At 35.5% G+C, this 27,725-nt stretch overlaps 1 protein-coding gene across 1 annotated transcript; it reads left to right on the top strand.

Moving 5' to 3' along the window:
• Positions 1-101: 101 nt before the first annotated feature.
• On the top strand, positions 102-10,230 carry si:dkey-177p2.18 (phospholipase B1, membrane-associated). The gene is made up of 16 exons (XM_041266048.1): positions 102-703; positions 1,161-1,225; positions 1,914-2,004; positions 3,080-3,138; positions 3,896-3,963; positions 4,975-5,018; positions 5,444-5,564; positions 5,685-5,736; positions 5,915-5,995; positions 6,223-6,288; positions 7,563-7,654; positions 8,115-8,196; positions 8,916-9,020; positions 9,374-9,469; positions 9,600-9,668; positions 9,839-10,230. Exons 1-16 carry the CDS (start codon positions 646-648, stop codon positions 9,959-9,961), a joined length of 1,272 nt encoding a protein of 423 aa, XP_041121982.1. The 5' UTR covers positions 102-645; the 3' UTR covers positions 9,962-10,230.
• The last annotated feature ends 17,495 nt before the right edge of the window (positions 10,231-27,725 follow it).

Raw genomic sequence — 27,725 nt, forward strand, 5'->3', positions numbered from 1 at the left:
GTATTTAGTGTAACTTTTGATTTTTTTTTGGTTTGTTTTTTAAATAGTAAATGTCTGTAAATTGACAAATTGTGCAATGTTTTTCTTTACTGTATTAGTATAGGTATATGGGATGTTATTATTGAAGAGTTGATACTTAATATTAGATTAACTGTTACATACAGCACAACCACTCCCTTTCAAAGTGGTCTTCTGCAGTTAAGCGATCATTTAAAAGAAATTTGTATGTTTTGTATTTGTATGTTAGTTGCACCTTTCATCAGTGCACAATACTATCTGTTACACTGCAGAGCAAGGGGTTGGTGTGTTTTGAAAGTCTGGGGATATAGTGAGAGGTATCTACACATCTCCATGTATCCCCAAATTCTGACAGTCAAAAATGTTTGGAAAAATAATATATGTCCTATCCTGTGTATGTAGGTCATGAGTATTTATTTATTTATTTTTTCCTTCTTTGAATTGTGCATGAACCCTATTAATCTAATCATGGGTGAACTTTGTCACCCTGTCAGGGGTGAAAGATAACAGTAGCCAATAGAAGGCGATCTGCATTCATCCATCCTACAGATATAAGATAACATTTCCCACCCCTCCAGAAAGTGCAGGACCACCGTGGATAAGGTTGCGCCTCTCATAAAATTGATCATGGGGAGATTCCTGATTCTTCTGCCTGTCTTTGCCCTGAATAGTTACCATGTTCAAGGTAAAAAAATCCTTTACTTATACATGTAATAGTATGTAAATGTATTTTTTCTTTCGTTACAATGGAAGTTGCTACAGCATATACATGGCGTCACAACCTATAAACTGCAATTCAATATTCAATAATATTTAGCGATAAAAGCTTCAGTGGACTGCAAAATAGAATTACTGTATACTGTTTCTGCCTTCATTGGTACAAGCCCTGACATTCCATTGCAAATCCCTGGCTGGTAAAGCTGTGGATTGCTGAAGTAAAAGTTATTAACAAGGCTTTTGACGTCAACTAGCTACTAGGAAACGGACCAGTGGTGGACCAATGACTTCCTCTTGTTTGTGTATTTTCTTATGTTCAAGTAAAACCATTAGATAAAATGTGTATACCTGATAATCTATATTTAATATACTTCTACATATATCTTATTTTCAAATGTTATTAAGCTGATCTGTCCTTGCTATAGGAAATGACTGGTTGCAGAACTATGAAAATGGAATGAAAGAGTATTTTGAACTATATGCACCTCAGGTAGGCATCTAACACAAGGGTGGGTTTATTGCTTGAGTCAGCTTACAATTTCACAATTTTGTAAAATTGTATTTTTTACTGCTTATTCTGCCATTGAGTGTTTTACAGTTTTGGAAGAACTACATAAAGCTTGCACATTTAAACACCAAAGATGACCATGAAATGAGCACTGCATGGATTTGTGTCTTTAGATAAATTACTTTGAAGAACATATGAAGGATAGGACCACATGAAGAACATCTTACTTTGAAATTTAAATTTAAAAAAATAAATAAAAAGGGGACAGAAACTAATTTATATTAAGCCATATAAAATGTTACTTAGGATATTTGCAATAAAAACGCAGTGTGTAACAAACCAGCCAATTCCTATTAATGAATAGTCAAAAATCCACTATACAGCTGTAATCTTGTGCATGAACATATGACACAATTATACAATCCAATGAAATGTTAAATTAAAAAAAAAAAAAAAAAAAAAAAAAAAAAATTGTGACATCACGCATAAGAGGTCTCTTATTATACATAATGTTGCCTGAAAGTAACATTTGGCAACATGGAATTCAAATCCCTTAATTATTTCAAAATAATAGTAAATAATTTATATTAATAGTAGATGTACAGCAATCTTGATCAGCACTAAATGTCTGGGTATTTGTAAATGTATTGTACACTGTTTTATGGTCCAGGATTTTCCAGAGAAAGAAGACCCCCAGCAGTTTAGGCATCCTCCATTTGTGTGTCCTGACATGAAGCCATCGCCCACAGTCCCTACCTCAGGTATGCTTCACTACTGATTTATACAGAACACAGGGGCTGCTTATTCCAACCATAATACTGCTTGGACTTGTTGCCTAGATTCTGCTTGCATGTTGATATCTCCAGGGCTTTTCTTAAGATATTTTTTATACAAAAACTTACATCTTAGTGATAAATTACTGCGAAGATCAAGCTTTCATAGTACTTATGAAAAAGAAAAAAATAACCAATAATTATCAAATCTTTTTATTTAGACACGGTAACCCTAGGACTGGCTGTCATTATACTGGTATTAAAAGAAGACCCAAATAACAGTTTTCTGCAATTGTTTAATGCTGATGCTGTATTCAATGTCCTAGCTCTATCACAGTTGATGTTGGTTTTGTTATGTGGTTGTCTTTAAAAGCTTTTATTAGGAAACATAATCTTAAAGTAAAACTAATCATATTATTGGCAAGCTGGTTGGCTGATGAACTTGCTGATTTGAATAATTAAGGCATAAATCGTAGGTTTCTATTTTCAGCCAAAAAGTTCGAACTGCGGGCAATGAGTGAACTAGCTGCAGATATGTATTGACCTGTGGGACAATGATCAGCTTACTAACAAAAAGCGTTAACACTCTTCATTTATTGTAAAAGTTAAACATGTTTTAAAAATGTATCATACTTCTCCCCCTGCCTTTTTGTTGTAGTTAAGCCCTGCATGCACTTTGCAATTTTGATCTAGCTGACACAGATCTGTACTTTCAAAGGGGATGTTTATGTAATACAACTTGTTAAAAAAATAAATTGTCTTTCTTTTTAAAAAATAATCCAGTTTAGTATGTGTAATATTGTTATTAGATTACTGTTCAAGTAGCATAACTGCGATAAAGCACTCCAAGGTTCAATTTGCAATCTGTTCCATTATCGGCTGATAAATTAAACATTTACGATTAAATCTACAGATAATTGCAGTTTTATAGTTAGAAAGTAATTGTTTTTAGTATGGCTAATTCTACCTTGGAACTCAGTTGATAAGATGTCATATGTGAAAACAGTTCTGCTCTTTTCTACAGTGTAAAGCCTGTTGGTTTTTTTTGTTTGTTTTGTTGTAGTCCATTATGTGAAACCTGCTGATATCAAAGTAGTGGCTGCCCTTGGAGATTCCCTGACAGTAAGTTTCAACTATTCCCTTAGTTAGACCAGGAACAAAGATGTCACATTAATGCAGTGTACCAGTACTAAATGTGTATACACTCCTTAAACAGTTAAACCAAACTCAGATACATCCACTCCAGTATCCACTAACTTTCAATGACATCCCATCAAGCAGTTTGGAAAGATGGTATATCCAGTAATGTACGTACTATACAAATGTGGAGAGATGGGTTAGTAAGATCATACTAACAAGACTGTACCTTTGTGTACAGAGAGGGTGTTCTAAGAGTGTGCGGCACTTAGCAATTAAAGGACACACGTTCCATTGTAGTTTGTAGGTAACAAGTGTTTTGTATGGAAATATGAGGTATTTAGGCTTAGTTTTGCATGAGTTATTTTGTTACCATGGAAATAAGAGGCAACAACTGTTATTTCCAGTCACAGGGCACATAACCTTGTAATTACCAGTGATAATTTTAAATAAATACTTAGAAATATCTGCAATCCATAAGCACTAAATAATTAATACAATGTGAAAGGTCATAGTTAAAAAGTACAAAAGTTACCAAGGCATGCATGGATAATAACCAATATTTACAGTACAGGTGCTTTTATATTTCACTGTATTTTCCTAACAACTACTCAGTGCAACCCTCCTGTTTGTGAAAGCATGATGAGAATGCTCACAAGACTATTTTCTACATGTGTTTATTATAACTACATGTAAGAGTGAAATCCACTGCTAAATACTTTTATTGTGTGTTTCATTGCAGACTGCGATTGCTGCGAATGCTTCAAATGTGTTTGGAGTTCCTTTTGAGTACCGACAAGTTTCATGGAGGTAATGCAACGTGTGCCACAATACCTCAATGGGAATGCGATCTGTCTGTTCACAAGTCACACTAATTAACACACTCTGGTGCATGTAGCTACAATCCAGCCTTAAAAGCCAACATTTTCACATGGAATGTATTATGGGTTACTGGACAGATTTATAGTTTGTAGAAATACAAGGTTAACCAGGATATACAGTTGAAATGCAATGATCTTGTTTACAGGAAAATCCCGGGATCAGGAAAATCGCAGTGGAATAAATACCAGTGGTTTCCACCAGTCTGTAAATGACTTCTTGCTTTATAAAGTATAATTCATTTCAAGGTGGTAGTGCTTACGAGACCTAGAATTTATATTAAAGCGCAACCTTGTAACACTAAGAAATTCTCCTAAATTATGTAAAAGGGTGTGTGTTACTCTGGAAATTTTAATAATTCATGGAATGTTTTGGGGTAAACAATTATTGCATGGGGCTTAAAGGATAACAGAGTATTGCTCACAGTAATGAATCTCCCCGTTGCGGTGTATGAGTTACTAATACTGACATCAGTATATGAGACACGTACTTCCCTCTCGACTACAGAGCTTGCTGTTTAGTTGTATGGTAAGAAGCCCTTGAGCAACATAAAAAGAGAGAAACGAGACAGCTAAACTTGCGTAGTGTGACAGTTATAGTAAATACCTGTGTAATCACAAACAAAATGACTTTTCCCTTCCATACCGGACCTTTGTGCTGGACTTTGGCAAACTTCTTGCAAAAGTTTATAGCCCTCATTAAGATGAATTAGTTTAGGTTAATAAAGTAATAATATATCTGACTTGACAATTACATTATCCCTTGAAATCTTGTTTAAATTTAAAAGCTATAAGCACGCTTTCTGTTTCCGTTTTCGTTAACCATTGTTATCTAATGTTAATATGCACAGAAACTCATGATAGAATTACAGCCTTATTATGCACAGTTGGGTGTCTTATTCCTTATATTGATGAATAACTACAGTTTTTTTTTTCCTTTTAGCATTGGAGGCTATGGGACATATGAAGATGTTATTACCCTTGCAAGTAAGTCACTGGTACGACAACTAATACTTAGAGCCCCTAAATTGTGGAATGCCCTCTCTTCTTTCATCAGGGAATCTGGGACTGTTACAGTTTTTTTACCAGACTGAAAACATACTTTTATAAAAAAAACTGCTTTCTTATCTTAGTGAGTTTTAATGTAACTTAAATTTCTGCTTTTTAACATTATATATACTGGGGACCTTTATACAAATGTATTGTTGTGTAAATGTAAATGCTTTTTTGAAATGTACTGTACAGTGCTTTGTGATACTTTTCTATATAAATGTAATAAATAAATAACAACTACTAATAATAATACTACTATATATATATATATATATATATATATATATATATATATATATATATATATATATATATATATATATATATATACATTTTTTTGTTTCCTTTTCATTGTGTAGATATTATAAAGGTCTTCAACCCTGATGTTATTGGCCCCGCTCCTATGATGACATTAAATTCAAAACCAGCTTTGCTGAACGAAACTGGCTTTAACCTTGCAGTCACTGGAGCCAATACATAGTAAGTGTCTGATTTATTAAGTGGTGACTCAAATAAGCATTTCCATGTACAGATACTAAGCGACTGTCAATATCAAACACACAAGTTCATTTTTTTCATTTCATTTTCATATTTTTACAGTGAGTTTCCAGCACAGACCAGACACCTGATTGACACTTTCAAAAACTTCTCAGTAAGTACCCCACTCTTGTGATTATTAGTTGAGCAGGTACTCTTTACGTGGGTGTAGTGCTGTGCTGCTAAACCCCTGCTTTCCTTATACCGGCACACAGTAGATAGAGTTGCTTCTGCAATTCTGTACTGGGGAGGCTAGAGACAGTAAATCATAATTATTTTTTGTTTAATTTTAGGGGATGAACTATCGTGAAGATTGGAAACTGTTGACCATTCTTATTGGAAACAATGACTTGTGTGACTACTGTAAAAACAAGGTACTATAGGTTTTCTGTTCAGAAAACACATTTCTTGTATGCTTTCTGAATGAGCATTCATTTGCTTTTGATAGCCAAACTGGTTTTGTTTCATATTCAAAATTCTTAATTTGTTTGAATAAAGAATGTGTTTTATCTGCAACTTTATTCTCGGACTCACAAAAAAAAAAAAAATATAACAAAATATTACATTTTATTTACAAGAATGGATCTTTCTTTTTCCACAGACTCTTTTTTCAGTGGAGAGTTTCATTCATAATTTAACTGTTGCCCTGGACATGCTTTATGATGAAGTACGGTGATATTATTATTATTATTATTATTATTGTTGTTGTTGTTGTTATTGTTATTGTACCTACTTTTGTGTTTGAATGTATGACAACCAGAAAATCAATCTTGTGTCTTAACCTAGATGAAAAAGCTTGGCTTCATAGCCTGCTTATAAAGCTTTGCTAACATTTGATGCAACGAGTCATTGGTGACCATGTAGATACTGAAACTACTTTGGTGTGCCACCTTCTTTTGGATTCCTGACAATGAATATGAACTTAGCTCATAGTAAACTTATGGACGTCCTGACAGTTATCTGTGCTTATTTTGGCAAATAGGCAAGATAATTGTATTACATTTTAATAGGGATTCAGGTGTTGCTTAAGCCTCTGATTTGTTTGGTACTTAGAAGCTAAATGGGCAATATTAGCTTATTTTAGCATTGTTTGGAAGTGTGTTCAGTACAGTACAGTGTGATAATCTGCTGCTCTTTACAATTAAATTGTCCACTTTCTTAATCACAAGTTAACAATTTAATCAAATCTTTGACTGTGTTTGGTTTGAGACAGGTGGATAACCCAAGATGTTAAACGCATTAGCACTTAGACATGCCATACAAATGAACAAACTTTGTACTGCTAAACCTTTTGCTTTGACAACTGACTTCAGCGTCTGTACATTCCAATAGCAGTGCCAAGTCTTACCGTAGTGAGAGATGGCTCTTTGTGCTTTTCCAATGAAAGAGAGTAAACTTCTCAAAAATGCATTCATGATCTGCAGTAGTTTGTTTTTACATGTCAATAAAATTAATGTTTTATAGTTAGTGTTCCCAGACAAACTTGTCATAAAACAATCATAAAACATGCCATCATGCCAGTCATAAAACAGCCATCAAAGCATTATTTTTTTCTCTCTTTATATAACTTTTATCTATCAAACACAATAAACAAAAACACAGGTACAAAGGGTACTAATGAATACTGAAAATTGGTCAGACTAGGCCAGATTTAAAGGGGGTCGATCTGCTCTGACACCAGCATGTGACCATGTTGCAACCAAACCAGACCCAAACTATTTTGACGCCTTTAAGTCTCCGTACTGTTCACCAAACCTGTCCTATTTTTTCCATCTCATGGATGGGAAGGAGCTAATCAACTTAGGCGGACTAATATTTATACTGAATTTGCTTAAAGTAGTTTTTTTCCTTTTTGTCTTTGAAAACTCATTATAAAGAAGTGTGTTTTCTGAATGAGGCATGTGGAGTTCATGATTCACAGCAGCTCAACTCTTTTCTCAGATGCCGAGGATGTTGGTGAATCTTGTCGAGATCCTGCCTCTTGAGGGTCTTCGGGACCTCAAAAAACAAACCTTAGGCTGTTTGCTTCAAAGGTAGGTTCCTGTTAAAGCTGGCCAGGGATTTTAGAATGGGCCTAGTCAGACAATAAAAGTACTCTAAGTAGATTGAATTTTCATTCTTAGCTTTTTTTTTTTTTTTTCTTTACTGTACCTTTACAAATATTCTGAGTGGTTCTGATTGAGTTTACGGAAATATACAGTATATGTGTGTAAAACATAGCTTTTATTTTTTATATATATTTTTCTATTACTTATTGTATATATTTATTCCCAAATAAACCCTGAACGTGAAGCCCTAGTTCACTTATGCTTGGTCCCACAGTTTTTATTTATTACCGTGGGGATATTCTATCAGTTATATTACCTGGAGCAAAACTACTCTGTGTGAAACTTCCAAGGTTCTAGTGTAATGAAGTGTGAACGTGTTTGCTGCCCTGTATTCTGTGCCCAGCCATCCCTAATCTTTGTTCTGTCAAACCTATTGTTTCCTCAGGTCATTCTGCTCGTGTTTGATTTTGCCACTGGACAATTCCACAGAACTGAAGGAGCTTATTGAGATGAATTCAGTCTTCCAGGTTAGTACATTTGGAATGCTTGCTGACTGGATGGTACAGACTGCAGTGCTGTGTGATTTTATCAGTCCCGACCCCGACGACCCCGACCCGACCCCCTCCGGAGGGGGAGAGACTACTCTGAAGGACTTCAACAGTCATACTCACTACCCACATACACACACACACACACACACACACACACAACAAAAAAAAAAACTGTTGTACATGATTACAAATCATTTCCAATCTTGTTAGCAAGTAGATTAAACTGTCTCATTTTACTGTCGGGTGTTGTTTGTTTTTTTTTTTTTTTTTTTTAATTAAACTGGTGTATCTGACTAAAAGATTTTACAAAAACAGTCTGGTCTACAGGGATTTGTCTTATAAAGATGTGCTATAAAAAAAGGACCAAGGTAGTCTCCAGACCCTTGCCTCACGTTTTGACTGTCTATTCCACCTCGTCTGTCACAGAAACTGAAATGTGCTGACAGAGTAAGAAATTTTTTTTTAATTCCAACAGTTGGAATTGCTGTGGCAGTCCTACATTATTTTAGGGACATTTATTTTAGTTTAGTAACTAGCATGTTGTTCATTTTTGTTAATGGTTAGTTACTACAGGTATACAATGAATATGGACATTTCTAAACTAATGCAAAGCTAAAATGTATAGCTCTTTTATAATATATGGCATTTTACAGTTTAGAGAAAAAAAACATGTGCATGTTATGTTTTTTCCACAGAAGAAAATGGAGGAACTGATAGCATCTGGCAGATATGACAAACGGGATGATTTTGCTGTCATTCTTCAGCCTTACGTAAAGAATACAGTGCCTCCACGGCTTCCGGTAAAGTCTAATCTCTACCTTCATAGCAGTGCTAGCTTGTAGGGATCTCTAATGTGTAACACAATGTCTCACTTGTATTGCTATTGGATTTGCAGTTGGACAAGTAGATGCTGCAATGCATAAATACAAATGAATGAGATTTCAGAATGAATTATTTCTGAATTAACTTTTCAGTGCCCATGACAACTACTCAGATTTTATCCACACAGCTATTCTCTCCTTTAACACTATCTGTTGTTTACAGAACCGTACCTATGTCATTGTAGTGCCAGAAATTGCCGATAATTTGGGAAGGGTTATTAAAATGTAATTGCAGATAATTTGGTAAATGTAATTTGTAATCTCAACTTTAGGACGGAAAAGTTGACTTTTCATATTTCACTCCGGACTGCTTCCACTTCACCATAAAGGGGCATGAAGAGATGGCAAAGGGGCTGTGGAACAATATGGTAAGACACGGACTGGTGAACTCCTGATAAGCGTGTGAGATGTGGGAAACCTGCCGGTAATGTGGTGCACATTTTATACAAGTAAAAGATACAGCTAACATCATTTTTTTTTTTTTTTTTTTCATTTCAGTTTCAGCCAGAAGGGAAAAAGGACCTATTCGATACCTTTACAAATATAAAGCTTAATTGTCCACCAGTGGTAAGAACCTTGTTTGTAATTTTAAAAAATCTTTAAAAGCAGAATTGTTGAATTCTTAGAAGCACAGGGAAAGATGTATTTCATTTTCACATAACAAAATGGTACAAATGTACAGATCTGTAATATCGGCACAGTTATTGACATATGTCCTTTTTTGTTTTTATTTTTAGGACCATCCTTACATATACACCCGTCTAAAAGGCTCTGCTACACAACTCCAACCCCGTGTACTTTTCCCCTTTCTGCTTCTGCTGAGCTATTTCTTTGGATTTGTTCTCACTGACAGGAGATGAAGAAATATCTGAAAGATCTATTCAAATTTGTTTGTGGGTAAATGATTACATCCGAATGCCGCAGTGTTGCTTAAGTAACATGATGAATAAGGCTTTGCAGAGCTTTCCTGAGAATATCTGACAAACAGAAGAAATCTACAGTAAACCAATCAAACTTGTGCACGCCCTAAAAATATTTATTGACCTTTAACATTTAAAGTGTTCCTGCACAGTGACAGTTTCACAAATTAAAGATTTAATCATGTGTACAAGTAAGTGACTGTAGCTAATTCCAGGTATAAATATTTTGTGATCCTATTTTTTTTTTTTTTTTCATTTTATTGTTCATGGTTTTTAAAAAAACATCAATGTTCAGCAGTCTTATATAATGCTATATATTTCATACAATATATCAGATTCTGTTATTGTCGGTCTGGTCTAATAATTACAATGATTCAAATACCAGCAATTGATATGAATACTAATACATTTTTATCTGTAATATCTAATTGTAATTTTAAATTTGAAAAATGGTTGAATCCCACTTTTATCAAACTCTGTAACAGGCGTGATATTTCACAATGTCACACTGAATCATCCTGTGTGCTGTTTCTTCTTCCAGATTCGGATGTACTTCTCAAATTCCACTAGAGGGCAGAGAGTGCCTTTTTAAGTATTGGTGCAAAGCCCTATAACAATTATTAGGAGAAATACTGTACAGATCCCATGGTTACTAATTGTATTATAATTGCGAATAATTGTGGCTGCAAAATCCGGCAGGCAAGGTGGCCAGGCAACTATTTTGCACTGTGGCCTATGTAAGCTTAAGAGCAATGCAAATTACTTGATACGCACAAGTAATGAGCTGCACTCACAATAACGAGGGTCACAATAAGCACGGCCTGTGCATCAGGCTATTTAGCAGCTGAACTTACAGCCCAGGGGTGAGTTAGGAGTACAGAGAGCAATAGGCATTATATGAGATTTGTGGAGCACAAAAATCAAACCAAACTAAGAAATATGTCAGAGAAAGGGGTAGCAAAGTCCTCTTGGCACACAGGAAAAGAAAAGTTTTCTGAGGAGGAGCTGAGAGTCCTTCTGGCTGAGGTCACTCAGCATGAAATTGAGTTAGTTGAAAAGCCTCAGCCAACATCAGTTATGCTACCAAAGAGGCCGTATGGCTCTATAGTGGAGAAAGTCAGTGCAGGAGGACAGACAACCAAGTGATGAAAAGGTGGCAGGACCTGCGGCGGCGAGCAAAAGCAAAACTCCCAATGCAGTAAAGGCCTGCAGCAGGAACAGGAGGAGGATCACCATCCACATCACAGCTGACACCACTGGAGAGGCAAGCTGAGCACTAGTTAAAGTGTTACCCTTAATCCTAACCATGGAGCACAATTTTACTCCAAACCTTTAATTTAGGGGAATTTAAGATACTATTGCTGCCTGAAATTAACTTCTGCAAAAAGTGCAGCTGAAACATAGTCTGTTCACACTCTCCAACCTAGCTTCACACGAACTGAAACACCAATAAATCTCCCAGTAAGGTATTTTATCTACTACAGCACAATCCCATCTCTGAACATTGAACAGATTAAGTTTTGTAGACCTGTTTTTATCATCTGGCATGAAGATACCATTTTAAGAAGCTTAGTTTGTCCTCATTGGGTATGAAATATCACAGGTGACTCTAGTGACTATGTACAGTATAATGTAGATGGTAAGATGAGAATGACCCAGCCAGTGCAATACAATTCAATTCAGTTTCAGACCCTTGGGAGTCTCATCTCATTTACTATTCAATGGAGTCAAGGGAAGACTGCAGTACCGAAAGGACACCTGCTAACTGGGTTACACGTTCAAAGAATTCAAATTACCATACAATGGAAAACACTGCATATATTTTCCAATATACGGATACATATCTCAACATGTTTTCCCAATATATACTCCAATATATTTCATTTCCTTAAGGGTCCTTATCAATAAAGTTGGGCCCTTACAAAGCCTTTATTTCAAACTGGTCTGAGCATTCACATCTGTACAGTGTTCCTTTTTTATTCTGTTTATTTTTTTCCCTTGCATAAAAGGAGAGCTAGCGTCTGTACAACCTTGAAATCGGGTTTCTAAAACAAACAGGAACCCAGCCTCTTGAACATATTTAATTTTGTGCAAATAAAACAAGCGGCTGACGCAAACCTTTTTTTGAATTATTATTTCAGGAAGCATGCACAGATATCAATCTGTGTTGCAGGGTGGAAAGGAAATTGTAGCTTACAGACATTAATAAACCATCTCTCTGGGTTTCCTTAATTCCATTCTCTTTCATCTGTCTAATTAAAGGCCCAGGTTGGGTTAACCTGCTTTTTATTAAGGGGACAGTTGTGATGTTATTTATTTATTTATTTTTTAATGTTATTCTACTGAATAACTGAGTAAATATTGATTTTGATTAAATGTTTTAACTGGGGTGGAAACACCAAGGTTCTTGGTCCGTATATTTTATTTTTTATGTAAATAGAAGGATAAATTGTTTCTGGTGAAAGTGGGACAGTGCAGCTACAGGCTGTCCCACAGCTGAAGTTCATTGTAACGTTCAGCTCATTTAATACAATGTCACTGCATTGAAATAATGAAACCTCTACTTCATTCAAATAACATATTTTTTAAACCATGTAAACCCTATTTTTCCTAATCAAAACATCTCATATTATGGCAATAATGAAGCCTGTTTTGAAACGGGGCACTTTGTTTTAAAGAGACACTATTTTCTTAAAGCAACAGTCACTTTTAGTACTTCAGTGTCACCTGTGGCCTGACAAGTAAATTATTTCCAGAATGTTTTCTGTGTTTCTGAACTACAGTACTTAAATTTTGAATTACTTACTGTAACAGAAACAATACGTTTTGCTTTGGGCCCTATTACCACCCAAGACAGTTTTTAATGCCTGGTAATGCCCTTTGTATTAGTCCATACTGCTTAATAAAACTGTTAAATACATGGCCCAGTAGGCTGTACCACCAGAGAACAATAGCAGATATCCTTGGCTACATTTAGCTGAAACCATCTGCCATCAAAATTTCACCTGCTGTTTTATAAAATTATTTACATTTTAAAATACCAATTTAATCTCTATCCTGTACCCATATTTGCTTACTGTGATTGTTATTTTGCACCATCATCTTGAATTACAGTAAAAACTACATTCTAGGCTTAAGGCAGGATATGGGCAACTATAGGCAACAAAGCTGTTTTGTTATACATAATAATACTGTATGAACAACCAGTGGTGTTTTTAGCAGGGACCAAACCAAAAAAAAAAACATCGATCCCCCTCGTATTTTTATTGAAAACAGTAATGCAATATATTTTGTCAAATGTTGATTATTTTTATTATAGTTAAAAATTGCATCCTCTTCATTTTTTTCCACAATTGAAGATAATCCCTTACCACGACTTTTATACCACTGAAATTTGCAGATGTCCCCTTTATGGGTAGTAAGGTCACTTGGTACCCGACCAGAGACCCTAGACCAAAAATGTACAACATAAAATAATCAAACTAGGCTATTGGTGTGTGTGCATTTGTCAGAGCACAAATAAATTAGTACTGAAAATTGAAATAGATGCACTGCCCTGTTAGTGGTCTGCAATGCCAACTGACACCATATAGAATAAAACAATAATCAAGCTACTCCAAACTTGGACTCTCTGCTTTTGTGCCCTTTGCCAAACCAAAGGACTGCTGGTAAGAAACAGGGGTATTTAATTATTCACTACTAAAGTTAATATTTTTCTCCATCAAAAGGGTATTCTGCATTCTGTGCAGGAGCAGTGAGGACTTTGTGCCTCTTTAGGAGGGCTTTTATGTCAAACAAAAGCACTTTCTTGAAACCATGTAGCCACTGTGCCAATAGAGAATTATTTTGTTCTTTGATTGTAATGTCATACTCTCCTTCAATGTCTGCTTAAACGCCTGCTATGCAATCAAAATGGTTATTATGTGCTATAGTTGTCTTGTTTGTGCAAGCCTGGCAAAAAAAAAAAAGAAGAAATTGATTTATTTTTTTTTTGTGAACAAAACAAAGCATCTCTGGTAGCATACTCAGGGATTCCCAAACCGTGCGCCACAGCACACTAATGGAGTAATGACTTCTGTATCTCTAAAAGCACTCTATAGTGTGCCTGGAGAAGAAAATCAGCTAGTACTGTTTATTTTCACCTTAATGGCCAGATGAGCTGGCATTCATCCTACAGGGGACAGTAGCTCTGGGTGTAAAAGTCAATTGGCTTGGTCGTGGTAAAATTTAATGGTAACATTTAACAAAAACATTTAACAAAATGGATAAAAAGGAGTAAATGAATTGAAGCATTTTTTTTTTAAAAGATACACTCGAAATATTAGTAAGGGAAAGCACGTAATCTTGGCTTTGTTTTATTACCTATAAATCAGCAACAGCTTTCCTACACAATTGTCGAAGTCTGTAAAAATCAGCTACCAGAAGAGTGAGCTTTGCGCAGTCCAGTTTCTGCCCGCAATGTAATAATATGCTGAAGCTATTGGATATTTCTTGAACATGTTTCCTCTTAGTGGGAAATCTTGGAAGCTTGCCATAGCTCTTTGTTTACCTGACCCAGAAAGCTGCTCCATGCTGCGCGTGCCTTTTCCAGCATATTCACGAGTGTCATGTAAGATGTAATTTATCAACCCTAAAAAAGAGAGATTATGTGTTAGTGTTTTCAGTATTATAATATGAAGTCATATGAGGTATCAGTATTTGTAAAGTGAACCAGTATAACAGTGAAACGACCTTGCCAAACATACAGTATGCTTGCATATACAGAGTATTTGTGTTTCTGTGGACTTTTTCCCCCCTTTTACTTTAAAACTAGGCCAGGCACTTATACAATCCAGGAATGATGTCATCCTCCAACAAGCGCTCAGCTTGATAAAAGGATATGCCGTCAGCATCACTTTCACTTTGTGACCTTTGATTAGTAATATTTTTAATTCATATTTTAATGGGATAAATTAGAATGTATGGACTGTAACCTAAATATTCTAATCAAGTTATTATTAAAAATAATCTTGCTGGGGCTTTTCTTGTACTTTATTAATAGTTGCAATATTATTATAAACAATATTTTTACTGTCAGCAGAAAAGAACAATCTGTAAAAGGCGTAGCCTCGACCAATATAAGTGATTCTTATGCAGAAAAGCAAAGGACAGTTGCCTAGGCCCTCGTTTTTTGGTTCAAAGGGAACCCCACGCAATTCAAGTATGACCTTTGTGATAGAGGATAGAAAAAGAGATTGAAGGAAGGATGGAAGAAAGGAAGGAGGAGAGGAGAAGAGAAGAGAGATAGAGGGAGAGAATCTTAAGAACATTAAGAATATTTTTGAAAAGGCAAACTATATTAAAGCAATATTGTGGTCCTTAGAATTGTAAGAAGCTCCCCATTCACAATGATGACTAACCTATTGTTTAAAGTTCAAAGTCAAGTAGACTAATGAGGGTGCTAAGCAGTATGGTTGGCTTTTGGATACACCCTGTACTATACACTACTACAACATTACCAGTTACGTACCTTGTAACTGATGTCAGCACACACATATCCAACCCTATAGAATTGTGACTTCAGTGAGGTTAAGCGAGCGTGACGCATATCTGATTATTTCATTTTGGCCCGTTCCAACCCTTGTCTATTTTTTCAGGGCACACAAAAAAGATACAATGTTAAGAATACATAGCTGAAAGGACTTTGTTTTAAAATAAGTAGGCTTCCATTTAGATGTAGTTGGTTTTGATGGTACAGTACTATATTTGCAACAGAAGAATTATTTGAATTCAGAACAATAGGACTCTGAAAATAACACTTGCCAAAAGAGAAGACTCATGGACTGTAATTCAATACATACTTTTAAATCTGTTACGTTTTGATGCAGTATGTGAAATTCCCCATTAACGACCCAACAGCAAAAGTAAATCAAAATGTTACCCATGCACAAAACTGCACACAGCATAAAAGGTAATGCAATTTAACAAAAGATTAATAATAATAATTTAAAAAAAATCAGTTTACAGAATTAAAACAGTATCCAAAGTCAGTATTTAAAATTGCAGAAAACAGTGCAGACAAAACATTTGTTAACCCCTTAGAATTTTCACATATTTCAAACCTAAAATATTATTAGATCTTAATCTAAGTCCGAATAAAGATAACCTGATTAAACAAATGACACAAAAACATAACACTTTTTCAACATTTATTTATCCACAAATGATTCAACATTCAATATCCATGTGTGAAAAAGTATGTGAACCTTTAGATTCAGTAACTGGTGGCACCCCCTTGAGCAGCAATGACTTCAACTAAGCATTTCCTGTAACTGTTGGTCAGTCTCTCACATTGGTTTTGAGGAATTTTGGCCCATTCCTCCTTACAGAACTGCTTCAACACGATGACATTTGAGGGCTTCCTTGCATGGACAGCTTGCTTCAGGTCCTGCCACAACATTTCAATGAGGTTTAGGTCCAGACTTTGACTATGCCATTCTAAAACGTGGAATTTCTTCTTCTGCAGTCATACTTTTGTAGATCTCCTTGTATGTTTAGGATCATTGCCTTGCTGCATGACCCTCACAGACATTCAGCTCACAGACGAATGGACTGACATTCTCCTCTAGAATCTGATACAATGCAGAATTCATGGTTGTGTCAATGATGGCAAGCCGTCCAGGTCCTGAGAAGAAGCCCCAAACCATCACACTCCCACCACCATGCTTGATGGCCTGCAGATCCTTGGATGTTACTCTGAGGTTCTTTGTGACTTCCTTGATGATTTTCCAGTTTGTTCTTGGAGAGATTTTGGTAGGATGACCGCTCCTGGGTAGAGTGACTGTGGTCTTGAACTTTCTCCATTTGTAGACTGTCAGACAAATAGTCTACAAATGGAGTGGATTGGTGGAGCATCAAATCTTTAGAAATGGTTTTGTAACCATTTTTAGACTGATGAGCATCAATAACTGTTTTACTGAGGTCCTCAGAGATTTCTTTTGATCGTGGCATGACGTGTTTCCACACACCTGTATGGTGAAGACTAAACTCACAAAGTTTCTGATATTTATATAGAGTGGGGCCTTCCAAACTCACCCCTAAAGATCTACTTAATTATTTAAACACCTGATTCTAATTATCCTCTTAATTAAGCTGATAAAACCATTCATCATTTTGTTTCAAAAGACATGGAATTGGTTAATATAAGCCCTATTGGTTATTTAAGAAAAGATTCTGATTCAAGAAGGCTATCATGGTAAAACTATGGAATTTCCATAATTATCATTGGGGTTCACACACTTCTTTCTCTCTGCACTGTATAGTGCTCAATAAGGCCCTAATACCACAGTTCACTCGCAAATAAAAATGCACAAAAGCAACTAAAGATCACAGATTTTAAAAAATGCATCACAGTTTCTAAAACTGCAATGATTAACTGTTACATTACAGCAGCTTGTCTCTTTGGCTTTGTTTTTGCTGTATTTTTGTCATGTGGAATTGGAGGAAGCACTGTGTAACTGCACAATAAAGACAGACTGATTTAGAATGTGTAAAAAAGAAAAAAACATAGGCTGTGATGGAAAAAACAAATACACTGTAACAAAGAGATGTGTTTTGTATCAACAAACTGGTGATGGAGTCAGAAATCATGTGTGAGATTTATATATTATGGTTTATGGAATATAACTATAAAAATGGACTGTGTACCTAGTATACTAGTAAGCAGTTCTACATAAATGTAATATTTTCCAATGATGAAAACATAAATGGCCTCAAAAGCTACAGCTTTTGTGGGAAAGCTCAGCTCATTACATATAACCGTGGAGACTGTTATGTGAAGCTGTTGTCTATATTGCCATCGATAGGGAGCATGTAATGCCATGCTATGAAATTAAACATTCAATCTTGACATTTAATAATAATACATACATTTTGGTTAGCGGCTGCCCTGTTTTTTTAAGAGCGAACCTTAGACAGCAAAATTCACTTGGACAAAGCCATCCTTTGCATTAGGTCAATAACACTTCCTATAATGTCAGTGGATTAAAATGAAGCCCTTATGAGCTGGGCTGCCTTTAATTGTATTGAACCATATTAGATTGCTATGGTTGTTACTGAAGCAAACCCTTTCACTGCTTTTCTGGCACCATGACAATTAATCTGGTTTGTTCACTTTGATATTGTATTTATTGAATCTGCATCCCTGCATTTGTTGAATGATATATGTAGAGTTTTTGATGAATACAAATGAGCATGAGTTTATTGATTCTTTCTGAAGAAGAATGATGAGAGTGTGACTGTGAATGTCCCTATGGAAACTCTTGGTAAGCCATTAAAACTGACTGTTTGGCTCAAATTAGTTTTTTTTAACTTTTATATTACCATAGAGACTACCTTCACTACACACAATTACTGTATGCTGGTCAGCACCTCTTCAATATCAAGCATTGTTAAATGACTCTGTACACAATACAGTATAAATATAGTGCTGTACTTACTGTTTTCTTATTTAGATCAGGTAGTGTTTGTTACCCTGAACGTCTTAAACCAGGTTCCATTAAACCTGGTTGACTACGTCATCTCATAGGACAGGGTGTTATTTTACATAGATCACACCTATTGCTTTGTAGGTTGCAGTCTGTTGCAACCTTTATGTTGAAAAATATATTTATGATGAGACCTCTCATCATTGGCACATTAAGAGACACGGTAATATAGCGAGACCTCTCATCAGAGGCACTGAAAAGACTTTGAAGACTCTGAGAAATTTGTGCCACTTCTGCCAGAACTTTTAGAAATCACATGAAAGCTTGTTGAAATTTAAAAAAGGACAAAATGTAGCGGCTTTATACTATAGAAATACAAAGTGCCAAAGCTGTACAGTTGCTATAAGGATATCAGTGCAATAATTAAAACAGGGTTCATTGTCTCCTGTATCCATGACCTTGACAATTAAGCTCCCAGGAGGAAAAAACTTTTAACAAATATACAGTAAATTCAATATCTGGATAATTGTTTATGAAAAATATACACTATAATTGTTTAATATCCCAGTCTGTTCCCTCCAGGTCTGAGGTAATTAAATTTTATATAACTAAATCCAGATTATTGTTTGACGTGGTTGCTGGGCAATTTAATTTAATTTATTTATTTATTTATTTATTTTCTAGTAAGGATGGGAAGTTTCAATCTGGACCTTCAAACCAGTTTGTAAAAGTTTATCTCATCTCCTTCCAAAATCAATATCAATATAAAATATCACTATCAAAGCTACCAATTCAGTCCAGTCTACTATAGACATAAAAAAGTGTGCCTATATTTTAATCAAGTTTTTGGTATAATTCCAATTTATAATTTCTGTCATCTAACTATAATATTTGCATAAGAGCAGGTGCTTTTACGTGAAACACGGAGGAAATTAGCTTGACGTTCTCTATAGTAGCTTTAGTAATACTATAATTTGCGCTACCTGTGTTCTGATCTATGGAAAGGTCTTCCATTGGCTGTCTGTAAACTAATGCCTTTAATACACAACAGCAGCTACCTTTCCAACCCCGTCACAAAGCTTGTTGAGTGCAATGTCTCTGATCACTATTAAAATCTATTAGTAACAGTGTTGGGGAAGTTACTTTTAAAAAAATAATCCATTACAGTTATAAGTTACTTCAACAAAATTGTAACTAGCTGATGTTCTTACGTGCAACACAAAGAGCATTGCAACTCTGCCATGGCCTGAACAATCACTGGACATGAACCCCATTATCCTCAACCAATACCTGTGAGGCGTCTCTAGACTCACTTCCCAGGTCTCCCTAATACAGACTGTTCCAGGAACTGGCTGCAATCATGCAACCAGGATTGCTGATCCTGGCAACGCAATGTGTGAGCGCATTGCTGCCTTGCATAATAAGGCAAAGGGCTGCACTACAAAGCAATAAATCTCAATCATATTTTGCCAGTGTTAAGTATGGGTCCATAAAACAGGTGTTCTTTCAAACTTGGTTGTCTATTTACTTATGTCAAGTCTCTGTAGTAACCTACAATAAACTATATAAGTTTCTATACAAACTGGAGGTATAACCAATAAGAACCCAATAAACACTTTTAATTTCCTCAACCACTGCTGGTTACTAAAAATACAGCAGTTTCTGGAATTTCTAGCACCCAATAAAACATCCCACTGAATCAACTCAAATAACTGTTTTTCAATGCAAATTATTTCAACAGGCTCATTTTTCTGTTATATACTCACACGTAACTGCATCTGTCGACTTAAAGGCAAAACTGGTCAAAGTACGTAAAAGCAAACATGGAAAAGTAATAACTTGAGTTTAATTAGTGGTTTCCAAGCGATGTTTCCTGTTAATATAAAAGTTAATCTTTAAGTAAACAAAGCTGTGTCACAAAATAAAATTGATCAGCCTTTGTTCTGTTAAACATTTCTAAAAATGAGGCAACTGAAACCATTGACTGTGTAAGAACATCAACAGATAGGATCAAATAAATGTTACAAAGGGTTAGTCACCGACCGCATGAAAACAAGAGCTATGACTCCAACAATATCGCTCCCCTGAGCAAACAATTACATTTCCCATAACTGTAATTTATTATGAATGAAAACACCCTCTGTGCTTTCAAACCATTTCAATTATGAGCATAAGAACCTGATACATTCTAGCAACAGTAAAAAAAAAAAAAAAAATCACACATCGGATAGGTGTCAGCTTTATATATGAAGTGATTAAAGCAAACAAACTTCTATAGATGATACAGGTCTCAAGTCCATGGTGGTTAAAGGAAAGGGCTTGTAAGCAGGAGGACCCCGGTTCAAATCCCAGCTCACTCACTGACCCACTGTGTGACCCTTAGCAAGTCACTTCACCTAACCTCCAGATGAAATGTTGTTATAAATGACTCTGCAGCTGATGCATAGTTCACACACCCTTGTCTCTGTAAGTTGCCTTTGATAACGGTGTCTGGCAAATAATAAAATGTGTTGTGTTTAAAGAAACACATGTTCTTATAAACAAGTGTTTTTATTTCAAACATCAGAACTTTCTTTAAACGACTGTAGTACCAGATATTATAAAATTACATGTACACATTTGCAAAGCAGGCAAGTAAAAGTGCTTGGAATTGAAATGTTAAGTACAGTCATTTTAGGAGTGTACTTCTCCATTTTATTAGTATATTGAGAAATATACTAATTGGGAAATTTAAGAGCATTTTTATTACGACATGCATGAGAAGAGTAGGAATACGCAAGAGGTAAGAGGCAGATGTGACCAGGTAATTAACTAGTAGAACACTGGCATAGCGGAGGGACTAGGCATTAGGCCAAAACAGCATGTTAAGAATTTTTGACTTGCAATCTAGCTAAGCATCCCTACTTTTTTTTACCCACATCACTCAAGAGATCTTTTGATCACATTTCAAGTATTTATTATTAAAAACTTCTTACCTCTACCCAGCAAATGTTGTGTTTCTGTCTTCCATTTTCACATATGAATGGAGGAAACATCAAGAGAAATGTATTTAGTGAATGTAGTTTTAAACCTTGCAACTATCACTATAAAGGCTTCATATGTCAATGTGGAGGTACTGAGTTGGCAGAACCCCCCTCAGTAGCCAGTCTGTGGTACATATGACAGAACAGTCAGACAGCTGCCTCCTGAGTGTGCTGTGTACTGGCCCCATGCTGTGCCCTCACCTGGCAGTGAAAAGTCATTTGGAGGGAGTCAGCGAGGTGCTGGACAGGGTATTTCTCAGATGAGAGATTGCTGTTATAAATATGAAAAACAGCATGGATTAACATCCCTCAAAACCTTCCTCACCTTGTGGAATCGATGCCATGTTGTGGCAAGGCTGTGATCAGGGCAAAATGTGGCCCAACTACATATTGGTTACATGTCCTAATGAAAATACCTGACAGTGTATCACCAATAAGAAGGCCAGGGGCTTATAAACATGCATTATATGTAAAAAACATGTAAAACAATAAACTGGCAAAGATATAGCTATTAAATGTATCCAATGTGGTGTATGGCACTGAATAAAACTGCCATTTCTAATCATAATACATTATCGACAGTAAAGGCCAGGCCTTGAAATTTGACACCCTAATTTGATCATATCTGTCTGAGCTGCACAACTTGTTACCCAAACATGAAACCTATTATTCCAAAGGGAACGGCTTGACATTCTGTACTGATGGAGAGCGATTCTCGTTTGTCATTGAAATTACATACAAAAGGGTATGAGAAAGAGGAACAAAAAAGAGACAAAACATGATAGGAGAAAAGAGAAACGGGTACAAGGTGCAACTATAAGGATCCATTCAGAAAACATTGTAGGATATAGACCGAGGAGTGAGGAGGTTTTATCAGGGAAAAAAACAATTTTGTATTCACCTGTACAGCTCACCTTGTAGCAAACAGGTGAATATTTTTCTTCTTTAAGAGGAGTCAAGATACAGAACACAGTTTATCAAAAGCTGATTTATATGTCACCAAAGTCTCTGTTATGTACAGTTGTGTGTTAAGTAGAGATCTCTGTTATGTACAGTTTCTTATTTAATTGTATCCTATATATATATACATAATACAACAAAGCAAAGAAGCATTGTGAAAACTGACAAATGTTTTATGTTTTGACATTAAATCTAAAAACTATGATTTTGTTTTCTTTCTCTCAGGCAGTGAAATATAAGTGGGTTTGGTTATTTGTTTTGCTCCATCTCCACTCTATCATTTCAGTTTCAAGAGGAGCTCTTTCCCGTCTTTAGCCCTCAAGCTATTTCTGTGTGGGAATTCACACTGAGCAAGTCTGCTGCCAGTGCTTGTCCAGCCAGATCATGTGCAAACTCTCCTGAGCCAAGTTTTCTAAACAAATCATCTCTTTATAGCACAGAGCAATACTGTAGATATGCAGTGATGCTAAGAATGTGTCAGACAATACATTTTACACAAGGTGGGAAAAAAGGAATATCTTTGATAACCAAAAGAATAGAGTTATCAACATATGTGAATTACTTTATATAAGCATGCATAGCAGTGGATATTTATATGCAGTTTTATTATTGCTGTTGTCTTTTGTTTCCACAGCAACGGATGTCAAATGATGTTGTATAAAAAGAGTGGAGATCAACTACATCGTCGCCATCCATACAATTGTAGAGAGAAACAATTGAATTGCTCAGGACCATGAACCACTACTAAATGAGATTAACACAGCATTGTGTATCTCTATATCACATTTAAATGACAGTATGTGGGAAACAGGAGGCTGTTTTCCATTTACCAAACAATGGTTCTACTCCTTCTAAAAATAAAATAAATAAATAAATAAATTAGAAAAAACTCAACCTCAGTTATTTGAAAATCAAAGCCAACACAATGACTTGATATAGCAATGTCAGCAAAGTTCTTTGATATAACATTATTATAGTTGTAGGAGCCAACTTTTCACCTCTGGAGGCCTGGGTTCAAAACTGGCTCAGTTTACAAGTGAAGTGAAACCCAATATAAATGTTAAACCACCACACATTTTCAGCATATTAGATTCACTTAGGACACTGGATAAAATTAGCACAATTAGTAAAAAAATATATACCTCTTCATAAACCCTTAATGCATGTTTTTTTTGGGCTCAAAAATGAAAAAGAATCAGTTAATTTAGTTATGAAGATCAAACAGTTCCATGGTTGTGTTGCATGGGATACAGTAGATTGTTCAATTAGCAGAAAATAAGCCAATAAATAGCAACTAGATGAAACTAACGGCATGCCACAGCCACTAAAAGAGGGTTTACAGTATTATCCATGTACATTAAACACTCAACAGTGACGGATTTAGAAATACTAGAAGAAAGTAAAATTCAATGACGAACATTTAGACTAGAAGTCTTTTTTTATTGTTTCAATTGACAGCATTCCTACGCAAATAGTAAGCTTTCCATCAAGCCCTGGCCAGCAACAGCTTTCCATCAAGCCCTGGCCAGCAACAGTTTATTAGGGCACCCCCTGCCCTGCATGGTGTGGTATTTTATAATTCAGTACTGAAATTGTATTATCTTGACCCAAATGTCTGTTTCTCACCCAGACCCTTTGTTAGGCTTGCCACATACAGTCAGTCACATGCAGTTCTTCACTATGCAATCCTGGATATTTCATGCTCCTTTGTTTTCTGCATTATTGCTGCCTAGGCATTATTTCTCTCTCTCTCTCTCTCTCTCTCTCTCTCTCTCTCTCTCTCTCTCTCTCTCTCTCTCTCTCTCTTTTTTTAAATGATTGCTAGAGTGTTTCCTGTATAGGTATTACATGTATATTATCGTATTGGGACTGGATCAAGTTTCTAGATCATTCTGAGCTTTTTCATTTATTTTCATTATGTAAATTGTGCTTTTTGTCTCCTGTCTGATATCACATTCTGGTCCCAAATCCTATTGTTCCTTTGAGGTTCCAGCTTAGTGCTTGAGATAATTATGACAGAAACGAATGCCAGGGCTGTTAGTCTGGACAAGAAACATGTTTTTAATTACTATCCACAATGAGTGAATGAGTGAGTCAATTAAAAAGAATCATACCTTTACTTTAAAAACTCAAGTTGTCACGTTTCACCTAAAGAATATAGTTTGCTAAATGGAGATGAATGTGTGTATCTCATAGTACAATACATTATTGATTTATTCAGCACCCTTAACAGTCATGACCTCCAATCACTCTACAGTAAAAACAAAATTAAACCTGGTTTGTAAACAGGTCCTAAAATGTCCCACAATGTTCAATTTTATCCAAATAGTTTTCATCACTTACTTGCTGCAACTTCCAGCTTGTTGAAAAATACTTGGGGTAACAACTATCTCAGTCTAATAAGTGCATTTGATTGAACAATTTGATGAACTTCCATTTCATGAATAGGCATACAAACAAACCTCTCGTATGGTCTATCTACATGTTTATTGAGAAAAGCAAGGTGCTTCATGTTATGGATTTTCTCCTTGTTTCCTTAAGATAAGAGCATAGTGAACCTCTACAGAGGCCTGCCGCTGCTTTCAGGTAGCTTTGTATCGCAATGTGAGGATCTCACTCATGTTAATGGCTGACAGATTTTCTATGAACTAGAAAGGCTGAGGGAGAAACCATTGAAAACAGATGTGAGCTCAGCAAAAGAGAGGCAGCTGTGTTTTCTGTGGCTGTTCATTCATCTCCCAAACCACTTTGACTGCTATGCTTTCTTGGCCTCACTAACTACAACTTAGCCACTGACTTGCTTTCTTACCTATGAAGAAAATTATTGGACTGTCAGTACCCCAAATGTAAAATCAAGTACTCTTATCAGTAAGGCTTACCACAGATTTCACAATAAATGTACCCATTGCCATGTAATATGTAGTTTCCTGTGAAAATTCCCATTTCTGAAAGTATAGTGTAAATATGCAAAAAAAATGTATCAATTAAAAATAAATACAGCACATTTGCCTTATTGACATTCTACCTGTTACACCTCATTCAGGATACTGGCAGCTGGTTTAGTTTGCTTCCAGTAAATGATTGAACACACGGCATAGAGCAGTCCTACTTATCAGTGTTGCCATTGATGCTAATGCTGTGGTCTGATGATGTTTCTTCAGGAGTACACACTGATATTAATATGCCAGCAGTGTTTTTTGTAAAATGTTAAAGGGCTTGTGGAAAAAAAAATGCTAACCCTCAACTTGGCTAAAGTTGTGATATGTACAGAGCTTATGAAGGATTCTAAATGGAGAATGTTCTGTTCATCCTATAGTCCTAGACCCGGAAAGCTGGTTTATTCTAGATGTAGTCTCAGACATTTTAATTCTGTAAAGGGTAAAATATAAATCCCAGAGTACAACTTGTAGCACAGCAAGGCTGCCAAGGCATACCACTCTATTTAATTCACCTATTTATGCATTTATTGAGAAAAGCAAAAAGCTACACGTTATAGATTCTCTGATTTTTTCTCTGGCGGATAATGAATTTAATTATCCTTTACAAAACAGATCTGTCCTATTTTTATCAGTTATATAATCCCCCTCCCCCCACGTTTGTTATTTAATCTTCTGAGAATAAAGGCCATTCATACATACAGTATGTATTAGCTGTGCTTGCAGGCAACCCATCTGGTGCTTTCTCCACAGATTGTACTTCAAACAGGCCTATCAGATAGAAAAGGCATTTTAACTGTGTGTACGTGTGGCTCTGTCTGTGCCTTTCCTTAACCTGACAAAACACAATGGAAGCCTAACAATAAAAATGATGTTTCTGAAGGCCTATGCAAAAAAGGGAAAATAGCACACAGGGACAATATTGTGTGGAACTGCTAGGAAGATTCGACTGAGTATTAGACTCCAATCCCATAGTCATAAACCAACCAGGTCCTATTCAACAGCTCTACAAAGCTGATCTGTATAATTCCACAATAACTTTTATTAAATCAGCCTTTTGTGTACCAGCAGTAGGAAAATCAACAGAGCATTTGAGTCTTTAGTGTATTTTCCATCAGTAAAACTAAATTAAAAAAAAAAAAAAAGAGAGGGTGCTATTTTAAGGATTTAAACAGTATAAATCTGATTATGATTTTCTTAAACTGCACCAGCAAAATACTGGAGTTACCTAGGCTTCAGGGAACAACACAACCCTAATATATAGACATAAAAATTACTGTGGGGAATTTGGACTCCATAACCCTATTAGTATATTACATGGTAAAACTGGCATATTTAGATCCAATCCCAAATACAGAACCTACATCCGAAATGAGATCTTTTTCACAGCACACAATGCCAGCTGGAGAGATGGTTTTCTCTTTTTTTTCTGTTGCGTGCTGAAGATTAACATGACTGGAAAACTGGGACATGTTCTCTAATCTGAGATTGATGTCTGCAGGCTTTCTGTAAGTAACATTTTTGATTTCCCTTACTATCAATTGCTTCTACCATTATATCTGCCCAGGGGTTAGTACAATAGCAGTAATATTTTACCATAAAAAATAACTTGGTAAAGACTACTGGGACAGTACAGAGTATAGTCTCATCTAAAATGAATTATATACTGTGGCTCTGGTATTAATTAATGGTACATACAGTAAGGAAATACACTTTAGAAATCTTTTCATCTGATTTATTTTATTTTTTCTTAAAAGGTTTTTCTGGTACATTTTCGAAAATGATATTTCATATTTCTCGATGATGCACTTTAGAAAACAATCATACAGTGTCAAGTCCAGACTGGAAGAGCATTCGCTTCAAGCATTAAATGTGCTGCTGCTGTAGTACACATTCTCAAGCTCTGTTCATTTATACTGTGTTGAAAGGGTGGCAGCAAATGAGGATAGAATAATTCCATGATGGGTATAGCTGATGATTTCAGAATATGGCATCTTAGCGGTAGATTCAATCACAAAAAGCATTGCTTTATAATCCATATTGGGTAACAAGTTCAGATAAATGTAATTTGATAAATTCAACATATTTTCATATACATTTTGTCTGTATGTGATAACATTACTTGTGTTCATAATGAATTAATGTAACATTTATATGAATTCAATATGTATCAATTATGTATGTATGCACTATTAATTTATTATACTACTTAATTACTCCCCTGCATTGTTTCCGGAGACTTTAGAGACTTCTGTATTCAGATTAAAGTCCTTTAATTTGATTCAGAAATAATATAAAAGAGAAACTACATAGTCTATGG

Source organism: Polyodon spathula, chromosome 12, assembly GCF_017654505.1.
Source record: "Polyodon spathula isolate WHYD16114869_AA chromosome 12, ASM1765450v1, whole genome shotgun sequence".
Classification (NCBI taxonomy): domain Eukaryota; kingdom Metazoa; phylum Chordata; class Actinopteri; order Acipenseriformes; family Polyodontidae; genus Polyodon; species Polyodon spathula.